At 43.0% G+C, this 19,032-nt stretch overlaps 1 protein-coding gene across 5 annotated transcripts in view; it reads right to left on the bottom strand.

Moving 5' to 3' along the window:
• The window catches only part of LOXHD1 (lipoxygenase homology PLAT domains 1), a 146,430-nt gene that overhangs the window by 9,686 nt on the left and 117,712 nt on the right, over positions 1 to 19,032 (bottom strand). For 4 of the 5 annotated variants that reach the window (XM_074932653.1, XM_074932654.1, XM_074932655.1 and 1 more), the window contains 2 exons: positions 14,143 to 14,320; positions 8,055 to 8,240 (listed from right to left, as the gene is read on the bottom strand). In XM_074932653.1, the coding sequence (XP_074788754.1) occupies positions 8,055 to 8,240; positions 14,143 to 14,320 (364 nt within the window). Of the gene's footprint in view, positions 1 to 8,054; positions 8,241 to 14,142; positions 14,321 to 19,032 lie in introns of those variants that run through there. The other variant, XM_074932656.1, reaches the window with a different exon arrangement.

The raw sequence follows: 19,032 nt of genomic DNA, 5'->3' as shown, positions 1-19,032 counted from the left end.
GTGGGCTGGGGAGTACACCAGTGGAAGGAGAAGAAACCGTGTTAGCAGAACTGCTTTCCAGTTCATGAAATCCTGGTTTCAGGATATTACTCTGTTCAAACCTTCTGTTCCTGTGTGGCTTTTGCAGAGCAGTGGTCCCAGAGACATCACAGTGCCTAAGAAACAACAGGAAAGGAAACCGCATCCCATACGGATGCAACCCCAGAGGCATCACATCCTCGGAACCAGCTGGTTTATGGAGTGGGCATCAGTGACAGGTGAGGAAAGAGGAGCCAGAAAAGTGGTGTGAATGTAGCAGGGTGGAAAGACTTTCCTAGGTCCCATCCACTGCTCACACAGCCTGGCTGTGCAGGAGAAACTGCAGTGATGGCTCACCAGACTTTTCCCTGGGTGCTGGCGGAAGGTGGATCCTGACTCACCGTGAAAGCCACAGCTGCTCCACCACTCAACTTCCAGTGCTTGCAGAAGAGCCAGAGCAGATCTGTTTGTATCCTGTTGGCACCTCGACCAACAGTACCAGGAGCACAAGGGCTCAGGAACAAATCAACTGCATGAATGCCTTGGAGAGCATCGTGGGCTTTTCTGCAGTGACCCCAGTACAATCCAGGACCACTACACTTGTCTCCATTACCACTTTGGGGCACAAGGGAAGAAATATCACATATCTGAGCTCTTCCTGCTCAACCATGCAGGTCTCAGTCTTTAAAATAGTTTGGCCACCACTGTGCCTTTGTGGAAGATCCCCTATCAACATAACGAGTGTTCAGTGTTTGTAACAAAAGGTACTTCACTCCAGGTCTGTTTTGCTGAATCCCCAGCAGCAAACCTGCCCTAATAAAACCCGTGGCTGTGCCGCGTAGGCTCCTTAATAGTCCACAGCTGGAAGTGACATTTTCAATAGCATGCAAAACATTTCAAATGTAATTAGAGGAGGAGAAGAGCTTTGGGGAAAACAGAATCGCTTTGCTTGCTTGACTCTGGCAGTTGTGTAATTTAGTGTCTCATGTAGGCAAATGTACTCTCTTCCCCAAATGTCCTTTTCCAAAAGAGCAGTTATTTGTCCCATTTATCCTCCTTTCCAAAAGGACCCAAACTGACAACTGGGAAAAGGGCCCTCTGACGTCTGCAAGGTCTTCTCAGGACCGTCTTGCCTTTTTCCACAGTGATGCTAAAAGCGTGTGCTTTCCTGACACTGGACAGACAGGTTGGATTGTAACCTCCTTGTTGCGCATTTCTGCAGTGATGAGCGCAATCGAGTCTGATTTTAGAAGTAGTAGACATAACACAGATAATGATGTTACTGCTTCAATTAACAAAAAGCCCAACTTGCAGCACCAGAAGTTTCCTTTGCTCCTCTTGGAAATGCCACCACTTGACCCCGCCTACATTCACCACTAAAATATCAAGCTATTCTGACACATGTAGAAACATGGGAGGATGGGAGAAAAAGAGTGAGAATGAACCAAGTCTGGTGAGTTCACAACTCAGGAGGCACCCAGTCACTGACCTTGCGTTAGTGAATATTAATTATTCTTGCCAAAGTGAGAGCTGATGGGAACAAATCTGTGCTGGCAGAACCACACCCAGACTTGGATACACAGATGTCCATAGAGGTTAAACTGTCTCCTCTCTTTTCAGCCATATTCATTGACTTTTCCCTCTATCCATTGTCTATCTGTAGCAGATCTTTGGTTTGGTTTTGAAAGCAGCTGATGACTAGTCAAGGATAATAGTTGTCATTACTGGTGCTTATGTTCCCACAGGAGTAGAAGAGAAATCCTGCTCGGGACATTGACCACTCAGGGGCCAGTGAAGAATTGCTGCTGCCCAGCCTTTTACAACCATCAACCAGTGCTGCTCAGCTTCCTAATCGCATTTCTTTTTTTTTTTTTTTTTTTAATTTTCACATATTCTGAAACATAAAGTAATGACCATTGCAAAGACAGTTCATCAGCCTTATGTCCTCTGCCATTATTTATCCCCTGCCTGGTTAGATGACCATCCATCCCTAAAGCCCACCACATGAGACATCACCCAGAAAGTGGTGGGAGTTTGAATAGAAATATTAGATCACTGGAAATGGAGTGATAATTGTGAGGTGTTAAAATTATAGCATCTAGCTTTGCATCAGTACATCTCGAAACACTTTAAGAAGGTGAATAATTTTTTCCCCTAATTTACATAATTGAAAATGAGGTACAGGAATGTGATTTACGCAAGGTCATTCAGCAAGCCAGTGGCAGAATAAAAATAGATCCATTTTGTATATCTCTCCTTTAGGATCATGTTAGTTCACTCCACAACATTTCTCATCAGAGCAGACAGGCAATGCAAAACCTCTCACAACCTTTGACAAAGCAAAAGCTTAACACTTCGGACAGTTTTAGAAAATAGAGCCCCTTCCCCCTCTCCTCTGTTTATGCAACTTGTTCAGTGCAGGATTTGACTCAGGTCAAAACCACACATAAATTACTCTCAGACAATCCACCCCCCCTCCCCCAGCCCTTACATATAAACTACTCCTGTGCAAAAACACTTAACAGTTCAGAGTGAAGATATAACTGTTCCTCAAATTACATTCTTGCAATTGAAGCATATTTTGTGTTTTATTGAGCCATAGTTGATGAAAAGCATTTAACAAGGATGCAGGATAATTTGTCCCCAAGAGGAGCAAAGAAGGTTTGTAGAAAAAAGCTTTTACAGAACTAATAATTCTGCATCTGTATTCGGTCTTTTGGGCTCTTTCTACTCCATAATAAGGTTCTGCATTTACAGGAGACTGTGAAGAAATGAACGACTGCACAACATCAACACTGAAGTCTTCACTTTCCAAATTTGCTGGTTTGTTTGCTTACTTTTTTTTTTTTTTTTGACTTTATGTCAAGCCTGGACTGTGAGCTCTTTGCAGTGTCTTCTGCTTGCGCTGTCATGCTTGTAGCACATCTTTGTGATAGGACTGTTGAGCGTAAGGAAAAAACCTACCATTGAAGAGAGAGGAAGGTATGTGGCATGTAGGGTGGGCTCTGTGGGTCAGTGCTAGGATGTCCCAAGGGGCTGAAGCCAGATTTAGGCAACCTGAAGGAATAAGCAGCCACAACACAGTTGTTGGCATGCTACACAGGTCTGCAGTTTGCATGCCTATTTGTGCCTTGTCTAAGGCATTGACTTCATCCAGAAAAGATGCAAGAGTTGACGTAGTCTTCCTCTGTACTGAGCCATCAACAGAACAGGGAGAATGAAGGACTCTCCTCTCCTTGGGCAGTTTTACACATCTCTTTCTCTTCCTCTCACTTTTTATGTAAAGCAGAAAGTATTCAACAAATCTGCCCCATGGATCAACAGAGTTTATGAGGCAACGGTCAAGCACTGAGAAGAGGGCTTAGAAAGACCTTCTCAAGTCTGATAGCTGACTAAATCCTTACAAAGGGCTAAAAAGGCAGATCTTTAGGTTTATTTTAATATTTTATGGCCTACAAGTGCCCAAAAGGCTTGGAAGCATGCCTGTGAATTGCAGAAACATATATCTGGAAAAGTCCTGTGCTGCATGTTCAAGCCCTGGGAAATTTAAAATCTGATTCAAGATACTACTCCTTAGAAAGGTAGTTCCTTCAGAGAAAGAGAAGGAAAAATGAAGGTATAATAATGTTTTTGAGTTGGGTACAGATGAAGAAGGGGGAATGAGATCCTCTCTCCATTGGAAGAGCCACCGAGGAGTTGCTGGGGCAATTAGGCTATTTAAAACTCAATTAATTAGACAATGTCATAGCAGTTGGTGTAATTGAGGGAAGGGCCCTGTTGAGGTAAAGAAGAAGCTGGGCTGCAGAACTTTGTTATTTACTTCTGTCTTTGCTCCTGTAATAACAGAGAGAAGTCTGGTTTATCCATAATTAGACTCTTCCTGGCTCCACTTGGCTGATGGCAACTGAGATAATCAAGAATCTGAAATTAATAACTTTAGAAAGACTGCTTATCATGTGGGTTCAAATCTACTCAGACAGATGAGGGAGCTAAATCCAGATTTCCCATATGTCCTTCTGCAAGGAGAAAAAGGAAAACAAAAAAAGGAAAACAAAAGCTTTTTCTAGGTAAATAATTCCATTACTGAGATACTGAGAAACTTTAAGCCTTTCTTCCAGAATGGTGATTTAGTTCTTAAACCAGAGAAAAAATTGAGGCCTATATTTAGAAAGCCAGCATTTCAACAGACCTACAGATACTGATCTTGCATAAATGTAGAAGTAAATGAACTGAGATATGAGAAAATACATAGTGCCTATCTGAGATCAGGAGATGGGGAGTCTGGAAACGATTAAGTTTGCTCAGGGAATCTAAATATATTGGGTTGAACATCAGTATCTCAAAGTAAACAGGGGCAAGATAAAAAGACATGGAGCAAAACTTAAAACTAGATCTCATTGACAGCAATTCATTGTTACCAGACCCTTGCTGGTAAGCTCTAAACATCTAAAATATCAGGAACGAGTTCCTTCAAATTGCAGTTGCAAAGTCTCTAAACTGCCTGTTTCCAAATGAACACTGACTTCCTCCCTAATCAATTTTACTGAAGTCAGAGGAATTAGATGGGGACTTCATTCCTCCTTTATATCTCATACACAGATGCCACTCAGCAGTTTTTGTGGGGAAAATGGCATTTAAAAACATTAAAGTGGGACCATAAAACTGACATGCTTTTCCAGAGGAGGCAAATGCCGTGTCTGCAATTTAAAGACCTTCTGACAGTCTTTGCCATTGCAATTACTGTCTTTTCAACTCTGAACACCCCACTGCGGTCAAATTTCAGTGAAAGGATAAACAAAAGTGTGATGTGAACTGGGAGCAAAGCCACTGCAGCAAAACATTGCTGATGAGGACAGATGCTGAGCTGGACATCATGGTAAAGTATTGTCCACCTTGGATAAACCATTTAAATGTATTTTATCCTGAAATGGGGGCAGGTTGGTTGGGTTCTTGCTGGGACCCTGTGGTGTCTGAAAGAAAAATAAGCCCTGTGATGGTTAGTAGTTCCCTTAACTAGCCCGTAGGTGTTAAAGGCACCTCATGTGAGTCAGAACAGGTTGATGCTGTCATTGAAGCTGATTATTAAGAAAATCAGAAGAATATCAACCTTGCTCCAAGCGTTCAGCATGCGAGGAATAATGGGTTAGGCCAATGTGATGCTAGGTCTTCCACAGACCATTGGCAGAAAAACATTTAGTCCTAAAAAAACCCCCAACCAAAACCCTAAAGAAAGAACGATCAACATCTGATGCCTCAAAGTAATGCTAAATACAAGCACATTTTTATTTAATACCCAAAGTCCCCCAAGTATCCGACAAAAAACATATACAACCCTTGACCCCTGACCCCCACTACTCCTTCCAAAAAATAGAGCCAGGAATTTCTAACCCGTGGCACAGCCAATTTATATAAATTGTATAGAGAGAGCAGGCATATACGCAGAAGATAGCTATAGCTGGGGATCCCAGTAGTCATAAATACTCTACCCACCCAACAAACTGTCATGCTGCATTGTGTGAAGTTTTAGATAGGATATGCCTTTCACATGACTAATGCAAGAACAATGAACACAACATATGTTAAGTTTTAAACTACAGTTGTCCTCCTTTTGGGGGGAGAAAAAAGTACATTTTTTTCTGAGCAAAACCTGAGCACATTGTTTGTCCAGGGTTTAACCCTGAAGTCAGCTAGGTCTGGTAAAAGCCCTATTAACTATTCTTTATAAAGGTAAACCAGTGATATGAGGAAATAAGGAAAGAGAATACGAGGTTGCAATGTGCACTTATATTCATAAAGTATTTTTTCAGGTTCAGGACACATAGTTTACTATTTTATCTGACGTGTGGTGGCTATCTGGGTACATGCTTACATCTTAGCCCACAGCAAATTTAAACTAATTGAGCCTATTTACTGCTTAGCCTAAGGCTAAACTCTGTGTCTTCCCCTTGCCACTAATCAAGAGCATGCAAATAGCAATTACCACAGCTCAGCTGCAATGTGGTAACTCCCCAACCTGGATCAACAACATCATCAGTGGTGCAGAGAAGGGGAACCGTGATCACTTGATCAAGAAGGAAAAGGCAGCAAAACCATCTAGATTAACAGGATTTGCTTGTCAAGCAACAGAGAGCAGACTTGTGGGACTCATTGCCATGCGATGCCATGGGTGCTAAATGGTGGAGAGTCCAGACAAGGAACTGAATGAGAATATTCACTGAAAGTTACTTAATGGATGAAAAGGTTATCTAATTCAGCAAATGCCCTGAGCTATGCAAAGTAAGATGTAGATGACTGGGGAAGGATTACATACTCACTCAGTTCCTCCTGTTCCTTGTGCACCCAGTGATGCTGCTGCTGGAAACAGCTGCTGGTCTCGACAGACCCTCAGTCTGACCCAGTTCTCATCTTCCTACATCCCAGCCTGTTCATGTGCCTGAGCCCTAAGGATCAGCTCTGACCTGGTGGGTCTCTTTAATTCTGTTAGCACGACCAATCACTTGGGAGCCACAATACCTCTTGAGGAAAATGTTCTTTTTGTAGACATTTCAGTTGGTAATATATATGAAAATGAATCTACAAGTCCATGTTGATTTCTTGGCTGCTCTCAGAAGGATAGCTGAAGCACCCTTGGCAACTGTTTGCTGAGCTAAAACTCTTGTGGGTATTTTGATAGTCCTTTCCATTTCTGCATCTAAACTGCTGATTCAAAGAATAAGTGTGTGTTTTGGCAACTGAAATCAGGTAAAAACAGCTCCCTTACAGCATTTAGCGCCAGCTATATAACATGATATTACAGAGGTTACTCAACTAAATTGTCCTGTGTTGTGGGAGTAATAAATACAAGCTCAAATCTTGCAGTGGCTGGGAATAAAACAATCATGTTAGGTGCATGGTTTATTTCCCGTACTTCACAGCAGACAGGCTACAATAAGGTTCTGTTGGGGTTTTTTTAATAAAAATAAGGAAGCAAACCTCCAGTGGGAAAGTCTGATCCAGAGGCAGCATCTTTTATTAACATCATATGAGATGCAGCCTTTCCCACCTGCCACAGCTTGAAGAAGTCAAGAAGATGATGGCCAAGATGTGTGCATACTGACATATAACCCCAGCCCAGCCATAAACTAGGTGCCTCAGAACAACCAGGTAATGACTGAGTAATCCTGCTGCCATTTCTCCCAGGACTTCAATAAATACTACTGCCCAAACCACCTTGTTAACACTGTCCCTGGTGGGTCTATGGGAGCCATCAAGCTTCACCTTTGGGCTGCAGCAAGGGTCTGGTATTAGCGAGCAAGTCATTATTAATGCAAAATCATCTATTTTAGATGAATATGGGATGGGATGAGATGTCATCACAGCAGTATGAGTGATGCGTTTGTTACAAGATGCTCTTGGTGCCTGAATAACAACACAAATGACTGTGACAGTGGTCCTGAGTGCTGCTCTGCTGTTTGTGATACCAGTTAGGGTGCCCAGCAGCATGTAAATGTCAGAATATCTCTCTCTCTCTCAGCAGGGCACTGCAGACTCACCGGCTGATGTAGTGATTTTAGTAAAGACAGACACAGATCTTTATTTCTATCTTGTGAAGCTCACTATGTTATGCCAGGCTGCATTACCCCATGTGTCGGTGTCAGGCTGACAGCATTAAATTGCTAGGAATGTGCCATACTGGCCTGTGAAAAAGATATTGCATTAATAGAGTTGGTGTGTTGGGATAATGAGCTAGATGGCTTTGCTTTGGAGGAGCAATCCTTATCTGTGCTGCAGTGGTGGCTGTAAGCTCCGACTGAAGCTGGGGAGCCTTAGAGAGGATACTACACCAGCACGCAGGGAGACGGTCTCCTGCAGGTAGGGGCTACGTCTAGACAGGCAAGCTGGGACACAGGATCCAGGTAAAATCCTTGAGATTACCCAGCCTGCAGCAGAGGTGGGAGCAGTGTTCTCAGCCTGCCTCATATCCACAGAGGAGGATGTGTTTCCTCAAGTGAAAACGTTGTCCCGACCTCTCCCACCCCCCACGTCACTGCTCTGACCTTTGTTGTCATGCCAGATCCGCACTTTGCAGAGATCTCCCAGGCTCAGCATGTCTGAGAAGTTGAATTCATCCATCTGGTTCCTCTCAAACTTGTTAGACTTGTTGGACTCCTTCAGAGCCAGGGTCCCACTGTCCCCGTACTCCCCAAACAGGATCAAGGACACGTTGGCGTCGGTGCCTGCTCCTGGAAGGCGAAAGCAAGGCACATTGTCATGAGCTAGCCTGCTGTGTAGGACTGACACCCAACCCCCAACTGCCTGGAAATGGAGTCAGCAGAGGCAGCCTGAAAGAGGCTGCAGCCATGCTCATGTTCCTCTGGGCACAGCCGATGAATTTCAGTGAATTTGTGCAAGATCCTGCAAGGAGGACACCCCACAGTAGTTAACAAGCCAGCCCTTTCAGACAATTCCCCCAAATACAGCTGGAATGCTTCACCCTTGCATTCAGGGTATGGTGACCATGATGATAGCAGCACTAATAGGAAGCAGGAGTGTCTGCCTCTGATGGAGCACTGTGCATCGCGCCACGGTGCAGAGGATGCCAGGGTCGTGATTCCCATTTTTCCAAGGTGGCTTGGGAAGAAAAGTGACTTACCCAGCAATCTATGAAAGAGTGTTAAAGAACATATTTTAACTTTTCTAGCTACAAAGCATTAGCACACATCATCCTGGGCTTCCCTCCGGGCCACAGTCCCTTTGCCACACTGTGGTCTCCTTCTGCATTCTCCTCCAAGGTGACCTGTGGCACCCAGGACACTTCAGATGGGTTTTGTCTCACTGCCCTCCTGGTGTTGTGTGGCACAGGGATTTGAAAGCAAAGTGCAGATCATCAACCAAACCACTGCAGCATCCTGCGGCACACTTTCCCCTCCCATAGGTCTTCCTTCTATATTCATGTTTCTCAAAACATTGTCCATGCTGCATTTAATAGAAAAAGTTCCAGTTCCTCATACAACAGTTTGACCCATCAGTTCCCACCTCTTCTTATGTCTATGTTAGGAGAAGAATAATTTTTAATATGATCTTTAATACCTTGAATTTCACATGCCCATTATTGTCTACATTTTGCTGCAGAAAACAGCTATGCTGTCATTCTTCCTTACTTTTGGAGAGTTCAAGGCCAAATCATCACCTGCAGTAACCTTACAAACATTTTAGCTGAAAGCACTACAACATTTTTACCTGGCACTATTTATAATTTGACCAAAATGATTGCTTTTTTATTTTTGAAGCCATAATAAAAAAGTAGATTCATAGAAAGCAGTTTGATTCCACTTGGGCACACATTTGTCGTTGTGTCAGAACCAAAGCCCTTAAATTTTGGAAAATGAAAATGAGATCGTCAAACCCAAATCCGTGTTACAAAGAAACTCAGCAGCTGCTGCTCTCCATTAGATAGCCCAGCTTTGAAAACTCTAACCGCCTGCCAAGCCATTTCTTACACAAGAGTATCGTAAATCCACTTTGGGCCACATGGACAGTATTTCCCACAGCTCCATTCACAACACAATGTAGAGACAAAGGAGGGGGCGGGGAGGGGGGGGGACGACAACACAGAAAACTTTTTGAGACAGCTACCACTTCTTCAGGATGATTATTTGAATACAGAAATTACGAATAAATCACAAATCTTCTTATAGAAGGATTGAAAAAAAATATGGAAAAAAAAAAAAAGTGAAAAAAAGAATGATGGAGAGAAAAAGCAAAGCAACATTTGGTGTCCCTGTGAAAAATTGTCTATGTTAAATTTGGTCTAATTTTCAGCAGTTCCCTGGGAAGGACTTAAGAAGGAAGAGAAAGCATCAGGGATTCAGGCAGTTCATCTGGCAGTACCTTTTATGACCCTAAAGTTTGCTGAGGTGAGGAACAAAGCAAACTGAAGTCCATTTCCTTACAAGGAGCAGGCTTCCAATTAATGTAAGGCCTCAAAAAGCATAGAACCAACTGTTTCTTAGCAAAACCTTCCCTGCAGGAAGAAGCTTATGAGGGCCTCATGCCGTGACATTTCCCTCACAAGCAATTAGCAGGAGATGGGGAAGAAAAGAACAGAAATTGCTGAATCAATGTACACTTCACCTATTTGATTCTCTGATTTATTTTGTTGTTGTTGTTGTTGTTGTTAATTCCAGGAAGCTGTCAGGCACATTTAGGAACTGTAACAAATTTGACAAATGGAGAGATGAAGGCATTGTGGTTACACAAGCTTTAACTGGCAATCAGTGCAATAGCTCATGGGTCAATACTGGGGTCTGCAGCACTGAACTTTGTCATCAACACCCTAAGCAATGACAGAATGCATCCTCAGCAGATTTCTGGATAACATTAAATTTGGGAATGGCAGAACTGAGAGCTGCTGAGTGGCAGTTGAGAGCTGAGAATTAAGGTTGTTCAGCTTGGAGGAGAGAAGGCTCCAGGGAATCCTCATAGTGGCCTACCAGTACTTAAAGGGAGCTACAGGAAAGCTGGTGAGGGACTTTTTATCAGGGGGTGTAGGGATAGGACGAGGGCTAATGGCTTTAAACTGACGGAGGGGAGATTTAGATGAGATGTAAGGCAGAAATTGTTCCCTGTGAGGGGGGTGAGGCCCTGGCCCAGGTTGCCCAGAGAAGCTGTGGCTGCCCTCTCCCTGGAAGGGTTCAAGGCCAGGTTGGACGGGGCTTTGGGCAGCCTGGGCTGGTGGAAGGTGGCCCTGCCTGTGGAACTAGGTGATCTTTAAGGTCCCTTCCAACCCAAATCATTCTATGATTCTGTGATTCCAACACAGATGAACCTTGAGAAGCTTGAGGACTGGGGAAGCAGAAAACCCATGAAGTTCAGAAAGGAGAAATGCAAAGTTCTATGTCTGGGTTGGAATAAAACCCGCACGTGTACGTGCTGGGGAGCTGAGGGAGACCCAAAAGTTGTAGCAGTAACATTCATATTCAGGTTGAATCCAAGCTAACAGCAAGTTCTCAGTGTTCAGTGCAAACGACATATTTGGCTACAGCAGGAGGAACACGGCCAGCAGCTGAAGAGAAGGTCTGATCCCCTTTGCTCAGCACTGAGGAGCCCACACTTAGACCATGGTGTCAGTTTGGGTCCCTGGGTCATGTTAAGACACTGAGGAGTGCTTAGCAGATTGTTGCCAAGATGGACAAGAGCTGGGGCACAAAACTGTGGGGAGAAGCCAAGGGTGATGAGCCAAGGCAGGTGAACAAGGGCCCCTTGACCATGTGGAGAGACCATGATAATCATGATGGGGGCATGTGCTGTGGAGATGTCAGACCACATGCCAGGGAACCACAGTCACAAATTGTTGGGGAGATTCAGGCTGGGCATCAGAATAAAATAATATTTCTTAGGAAAATGGAGCAGGTGTGGATTAGGTGCCTGGGGAGGTGGTGCCATCACCATCCCTAGAGATGTTCAAGACTTGGCTGGGCAGAGTCTTAGGTAACTTGACCTAGTGATGGCAATAGTCCTTTGAGCAGGAAGATGGACAAAATAACCTCCAGAGGTCCCTTCCAACAAGTGTCTACGTTTTTATGATTCTTACTGAGCAGCTGCACCATTTTTAAACAAACTGTAGGCTTGAGTCACAGCCTTCTGAGGCCGAAAAATGTCCTTTTTTTGACTTAACAGAGACTTGGATAAGGCACCAACCGTCTTAAATTATGTAATTTGTAGGCTGTAACCGAGCTGACAAGATAATAATTATTCTTATAACAGCAGAGATAAAAACTTCCTGCTTTGTTAATGCCTGGAAAATGAGAAAGCAGCATTATTCTTTCTCCATCTTTATTGCATAACCATGTATATGATGCCTGCATATAGAATACAGAAAGTCTGTTTAAATCATCATTAACAAGCGAGGACATTTTTGTGCCACAGAAAGAGGCATCAGGTGGTCCAGCTCTATTGCAGCTCTGTCTGTGGGTCACACCTTGAAGAAAAAGAGATTGTGAGTTACTTCTCATATAAGATCAAAAGTAAATCAAGGTCTTGATTTTAACCAAAGATTACACATCTGACTTGGGATGTGTCTGCAGTAACAACTTTTTCTCCCCTTATCTGTGTGTACTCTGAGAGCTCCCATCTGAGGTACTTCTGGTGGCCTCTGGATTTGATCTTCGCAAGAAAAGAGACTCTCTCTCTGATGTTACATCATCATCCAAGTTGAATAACTTCTGGGAAGCCAAACTGTAACTCAAAAAGATTCTCTGAGGAAAAAATAAAACAGAACTGTTCTCAAATATGTGTGTATAGTGAGGAAGAAACAACTGCTGCTTTCTAGTTTGCTACAGGACATTTTTAATGGGTTTTGTTTTCCCTAAATTTAGGCATCTTGCCTAACTTAACTGTGCGGTCTTTGTCTGAATCTGATGAAGAGAGAATGACAGAGACCCTCCAGAGGATGATCCAGAGCATTGATTAAGACTCCTCTCCCAGATGAATTGACCATTGGCAGTCTAGACTAGAAGGATCAAGACTACATGTATAATTTTTTGGAGAGTGACAAATAGGCAAGTTGAATCCTACCCTACATTTTCAGGTTTTGTTTGTTTCAATGCCTCTGGTTCACTTGAAAGTTGAAAGCTATTTCAGAAATATACTTAGAAATAAACACATGTGATTCTATTCGCTGTGGAGAATTGCTGTCCCTAGTCAATGTCAGTGTGGCAGCAAATGTTATAACATGTTTAAACTAACCACCCAGGATAAAATGTCTTTTTTCCTGGATTGGTCCAACCAGGAATAATCGTGGAATACATAAAGATCAAAGAGGGGAGATGGTTCATGACTTGTACCCTCTTTAGATAAGCTGGATAAAGTTCAGCATTATGTCAGTGTGCTGTGTGATCTAATCATAAACAGACTCCCTGAAACCTCTCTGTAATCTGCTTTTTCCTATTGGTTGTCGTTGTTCATAATAAAATAAAACGTTTCATCATTAATACCCGTCATCCTTCATTCAATGGGAAGGGCAGATCTGTCTGCTGTTGCTGTCATCTTCTACTCTCCTCTCATTTCTGTTTATTTCCATCGCCTTTGTGAGTTAGGGCTGGATTTCACAAAAAGGTCACAAAAAGCTCTACCATTATACTAGATGGATTGCCAGATACATAAACAAATCTCCCTCTCTCTCTTTTGTTTTTCGTATTTCACTACAAGTTTTTCAGACAAGCAGCAGGCAGAGCAGATAAGATAGATAAAAAATGGTGAGGTGGCACGAAGACACTCTGCCAGGAGAATTTTGATATTCTCAGATCAAACCTCTCAAGCTGCATAAATCACCACTGGTAAATCCAGGGGAAAAACAAAACAAAACAAAACAAAAACAAAACAAAAAAAAACCCCAAACCAACCCAGAGGTAGAGATCAGGAAGTGATTATGTGCACTGGTGTGACAGAATCCCCTCTGAGGGTCAACCTTTCAAACAAGGTGTCTGCAAGATAATGTCTAGTTTGCTTCATTTTGGCACAAGGCAGCTTGTATGTGGTTGCAGCTTTCATTCAGCAGCCTGACAGAAGTTCTCATGAAAAGAGGCAGTGATCCCAGGAAATGACATAGAAATCCCATTTCTTGGCACTTGAAGCTCTGCAGCTTTCTTTATACTCTATTCCACCTCTTCTATCTGGTGTGCATTTAGGGATGGTTTTTCACAGCCTGGAATAAATAGTCTCAAAACACTTTGTAAAGGAGGGTGAATTATTGATCGTCTCTTTGGCCAAAGTAGATAGTGCTGACTGAAAACCTGGAGCACACTAGTTTTGAATGTAGCTTTTGTTTCTATCCTACGTGGATGGACCTGACCTGACCAAAAAGAAAAAGGGGGTCTGGCATGGTCTGGCAATAGCTTCTATTAAGGTGTCTTCAGAGGAAGCAATGAGTGGTCAAATCTAGGCTTTGTGTCTAAATATTTTATGCCCAGTGCTCAGATGAGGATGAATCCCACAGTATAACAGTTACGACCAACATCCAGCCAAAATGGCAGGGCTAAATTATGCTTTTTTGAACATAATTGCAAATTAAGCGGGAGATGCTTTCCACTGCTAAAAATCAAACTTCATACTAGAAAAGTCATAAAATATCCACCACGGACTTGCCTCCAACATCACTGGTTTTAACCTGAAGAGTGTATGTCGTGTCTTCCATCATCTGCTCATCATTTATCACAGCTGGCATCTCACACACAAGACTTCCCTTGGCATTTTTCAGCTTGGACAGCCATTCACTATAAGTAAATGTGGCCACTTCTTGATTAGTCAGGTTCTTCAGGATGATCTGTGAAGAGCGAAAATAAGCAAAGAGGCTTCAGCTAAACTTCAACTGCCATCCAAATGGGAGCAAACATCAAACCCATGAAGTGTGCAGTGTGGTAGGATATGGGTGGAGCTTGGTCATGGCTTCAAAACCTGTACTGAGCTCTTCTGGGCTAAATGGAGCTCTCTGCTATGGACAGTATTTGTTGTGGTGACTTGTCTGAGAAATGGTCTTCATAATATTGGACATTTTCACACATGGGGTAAAGCATAGAAAGAATCTGTTCCTCTGACATAAATTACAGACAAAGCTCATCTGTAAGAGAGTCGGACCTCTCCTGGAAGCCAGCGTGGAATTAAATCTAAAGAAGAAATAACAGAGAATTACTGAAAATTTCAGCACCTCTCCTTGAAGCACACAGTATCTTTCTTTTGCCTACCTCCTCTGTTCAAACACACAGCAATCATTGTAGAGATATACAAACCAACCCCAAACAAGTTAAAACAATGCACAAGATAAAATTAGGCCAGCAAAACTCAATGCTTCACACTCTTCTCCCTCTGGGAAAAGGTGACAGAACAAACAGTATGCAACAGATATTAGTCACACTGTCTAATGTGCCATGGGAAGGAGCTCAGATGCTGTGGTGATAAGAACAGAATAGAAACCTATTTAGAATAAACCAGTGAGTTGTTCCAACAAAAAACTAACAAAATATCCACCTTTATGTATTGTGTTGAATCCAGGCCCAGTGGAACATCAATCTACTGGGAAAAAGGCATTACACTTGCCTACAGCAAAAACCTAGCAGGAAATTCTCATTAAATTGGGGGAGTTGGAGTGAAGGGAGGGGAGAGGTCTGCAAATTAGCATTTTTCTTCCCATCTAAGAGAAACAGATACCATATCCGAGTGTAGCAGTGCATCAAGAAACAGTGCCTTGCAAGACACATCTCTGCAAAGGCCATGGAAACATGAGCCCAAACACGTCAGAGAAGTGTGACACGATATTAGGAAGAAACAAATCATGGAGTCGTGGAAAATGTTAAATTAAAAGGGACACCTGGAGGTGTCTAGTCACACCTCCTGCTCCAAACAGGGCTAACCGCCATGTCCAACTGAGTTTTGAAAGCCTTCAGGGGTGGAGATTCCTCCAGCGCTGTGGCTCAACATCCTAAGGCTGCATCACTCACACTGAGAAGACTTTTCCTTATATCCAGTCAGGATTTTCCCTGTTGCAACCTGTATCCATTGCTCCCATGTCCTACCACTGTTCACTTCTGAGAAGAGACTGGATCATTGGTATCTGCAATCTCCCTTTAAGCAGCAGAAGACTGCAACTAGATTCCCCCTTAGCCTTTTCTTCTCAAGGTCTAAAAGCCATTTACTTGTATGCCATGTGTTTCAGCCCCTTCACTAGCTTAGTGACCTTCTGCCCTACTCTCATATATCAGCTTAAGAAACTTATAAAACTTATCTTGAGATTAAATGTGCTCAGATTCTGTCCTCAAACTGCATGTATCCCAGTCCATGCACTTCTGTTGACCCCAGCCAAGCTTTGCTGGAGCCTTTAGGAGTTCAAAAGAAGAACGTTGCTCCAGGTTATAAAAAACTATTTTAAAGAGGGCAGTAGCTACACTGAAGTTGAAGCAGTAGCCATACTATTTGTGCATTGTACTGTTCCTTGGGGGGGACACTCACCTGGGGTTTTCCCTCTGCCTGATGCTAAACAGGGATCTGTAGCACAGCACCTTCCTCCCAGAGGTACAGGACATCTTGCGCTGTTGAAGCTATCCCACTTTTCTAAAAAGCTGCTTATTCACAGCTGGTGACACTATTATTTTTTGGTCAGGGAACTGCTCTGTGAGTCAAGAGATAGTGAATCAAATCCTTGCTTCGAACCAAGCAGGAATCAGGTCTCCACCAACCCAGCTGGTGCCCTCTCTGCTGGGCCGCAGACCTGAAGGAAGTCTCCTCTCTCAAGGATGTGTGAACAAGGACTACATTCTCTAAGGAGTCCAACCTAGAAACTTTTCTTTGGCTAAAACTTGCAAATTTGAATTGGGAATAATCTCACGTTGACTGAAAAATGTTTGGTTTGTTGTTTGTTGTTTTTTTTTTTACCCCTCGGAGCATAAACTCTTTGCTGGAAAAAGTTCAGCCAGCTCTACCTCCGCCCTGCTCAGGAATGACAGCGACAGTGTTAGTAACAAAACGTCCTGAGCAGAGCTTACAGGGAAATGTCAGGAAAGCTGCCGGAGGTAGAAACAGATTAGAGTTGCCAGCTGGAGTGCACTGGCAGACAGAGAGATCAGACCTCTCAGAAATAACCAGCCCATGTCCAACACTCCAGAATGCTGTCTGGGAAAAACTGTCTGGCTACTAAAACCGCCAGAGCAAAATGCCTGCTCTTTCCACCCCCAGCCCCTGACCCAGGGTGAGTGATTTCATCCGTATGCAGCATCATGTAAGCAGTTAGCACAGACAGAGTGAGCTCTCTCGATCTGGGGTGGTGCTCCAGAGAGGAGCAGGCAAGAAAAAAGAATTATTGTAGGAGCTTCATTCGCTCAAGGCAGATCATAGCACATGGAGGTAGCAGGAGACCCGTGGCTGACTGATTGCTCACTCAGCGGCGTGGGTATGATGCCTGCCTTACCTAGCACAAACTGCCTGAATGCATCGTGCTGGCCCTCCCTACAGTCAGTGTTCGGAGCTGGGTACCACTGGGGAGCGATGCATCCCACCCCAGCTGGGAACAGGAAAACAGCCAGTCAAGGCGTCTCTCCCTCTCACAGATCCCTCTCTCTGCTGATTACAGCAGAGGACTAAATAGTCTGGTAGAAGAGGTGAAAGCTGAACATAGCTTTTTCAACGACTAAAGCAGCACAAAATGAATCCCATCCTACCAGGAGATGTTTGTGCATGTTGCACACACACAGGATGATGAAGGATTTTGATGTGGATTGTGAGGGTCAAGGAAGTCATCTCAGGGAGCTGAGCTAGGACTATTTTTATTTTCTGTCTATTCTACTCAGAAAAATTAGCTACCACTCGGCAGTGAGACTCCTACTTTACACTGCATCTAAGCAACTTTTTAGGATACCTAGAACTTTCTGTGGACATCCTGCATGCTTTTAAGCTCAAACTTTATTGCTAATTATTCACAGATATTAACTGGGCTGTAGAACACCTATAAACAATGAAAAGAAGTCAGGACCAGTGTGTATGAATAAAATCTTGGCAATTTTCTTTGCAGCTGAGAAAATATCGTAACAGACAGGAACTTTAAACCAGCAACTTGGAATTAACTGTGCACTGTATGATGTAACTGAACAGTTTGACATGTCCAATCATTTGATTTACCTCCACAGGGGCTCACACCCCACTAACACCAAAACACGTAGGTCCTGGGATTCATCTTTAAAGACTCAACCACAGGTTTTTATGGTTCTGTTCACGTCATTAGTCTTCGCTTAAAGACAGGGTCCTCTGACTGTAAAACAAACAGACTTTGCTCTGTTGCAAAGAATAACATTCAGCTTCAGCTATATAATGAATTGTCTCAGATTCCCTTCATCTCCTTTATACAGAGGAAAAAGAACTGAATAAAGACCAAGTCCCACATTAAGGATTATTTGTGACGTCTGAATGCAATGTAATTAGTGCTTCATTAAGGCAGCTTCTTATCTGCCTGACTTTGACAGCACAAAGTAACATTAAAATTCTGAGGGAAACAACTCTGCAGAATTAACAGTCTCACAATTCTCGTTATTTTGCTCAGACAGTTATTTTGCTTTCACCCCTTCTTATTTCTAGCTTTTCAACTTTGTATCTAAGACTCTGGGCAGCAAGTGAAATTGCCATGCAGACTGAGGAACTGGCTAACCCAGGAGGAGGTTTCCAAAGCATGCATTTAGAGGAGTTTCCTAACTAGAAGTCACGGGATTTTTTACGATGAGTGTGGTGAGGCCCTGGCAGAGGTTTCCCAGAGAGGTGGTGGATGCCCCATCCCTGGAAACATTCCAGGCCAGGTTGGACGGGGCTCTGAGCAACCTGATCTAGTGAAGATGTCCCTGCCCATGGCAGGGGTTGGACTAGACGGCCTTTAGAGGTCCCTTCTGTCATTCTATGGTTCTACTCTCTGACTTTTCAGAAACACAGAGCAATGTCATGGTAGCTTGTTGTGGAAGAAGATGAGATTCAGCATTAGGTCAGAGGAAAATATCCAACCTCTATGTCTCTCTCAGCAGTGACGAGATCCTAAAGTATTTCTCAGTTTTGGAGAGTTTTCAGTGTATCTTTTTGTGCATAGCAATAATGAATACTATTCACTGTGGCCTAACACATCACTAATCATATTTTGTTCTCTCTAGAGGATTAGGTATCAGCATTTAAAACTTATTGCCACTTACAATGCAGTTTCAATCTTTGGTACCAAGTTCATTAGTTCGCTGAGATTCTGAATGAAATTTCAATGTATTTTATCTAGGCAGAAAAAAAAAAAAAAAAACAAACAAAAACCAACTACTTCCCTGCTTGTAAATTGAATATTTTGGCTGTGTACAATGTCGTTGATAATCCATGCATTTTAATTGTTCTTTGTGCATTTCTATTTCTGGTAAACCAAAAGCAGTATAAATTCTGACCAGCAACAGTTTACAAAAAGACCAAAGAGAATTTAAAAAATCATTTATTGTTATTTTAATAGAACAAGGAAACTGAGAATATCTTGTG

This window comes from Athene noctua, chromosome Z (assembly GCF_965140245.1).
Source record: "Athene noctua chromosome Z, bAthNoc1.hap1.1, whole genome shotgun sequence".
NCBI classification, from domain to species: domain Eukaryota; kingdom Metazoa; phylum Chordata; class Aves; order Strigiformes; family Strigidae; genus Athene; species Athene noctua.
The sequence above is the reverse complement of the archived record's forward strand: the minus strand, read 5'-3'. Positions and strand labels throughout refer to the sequence as shown.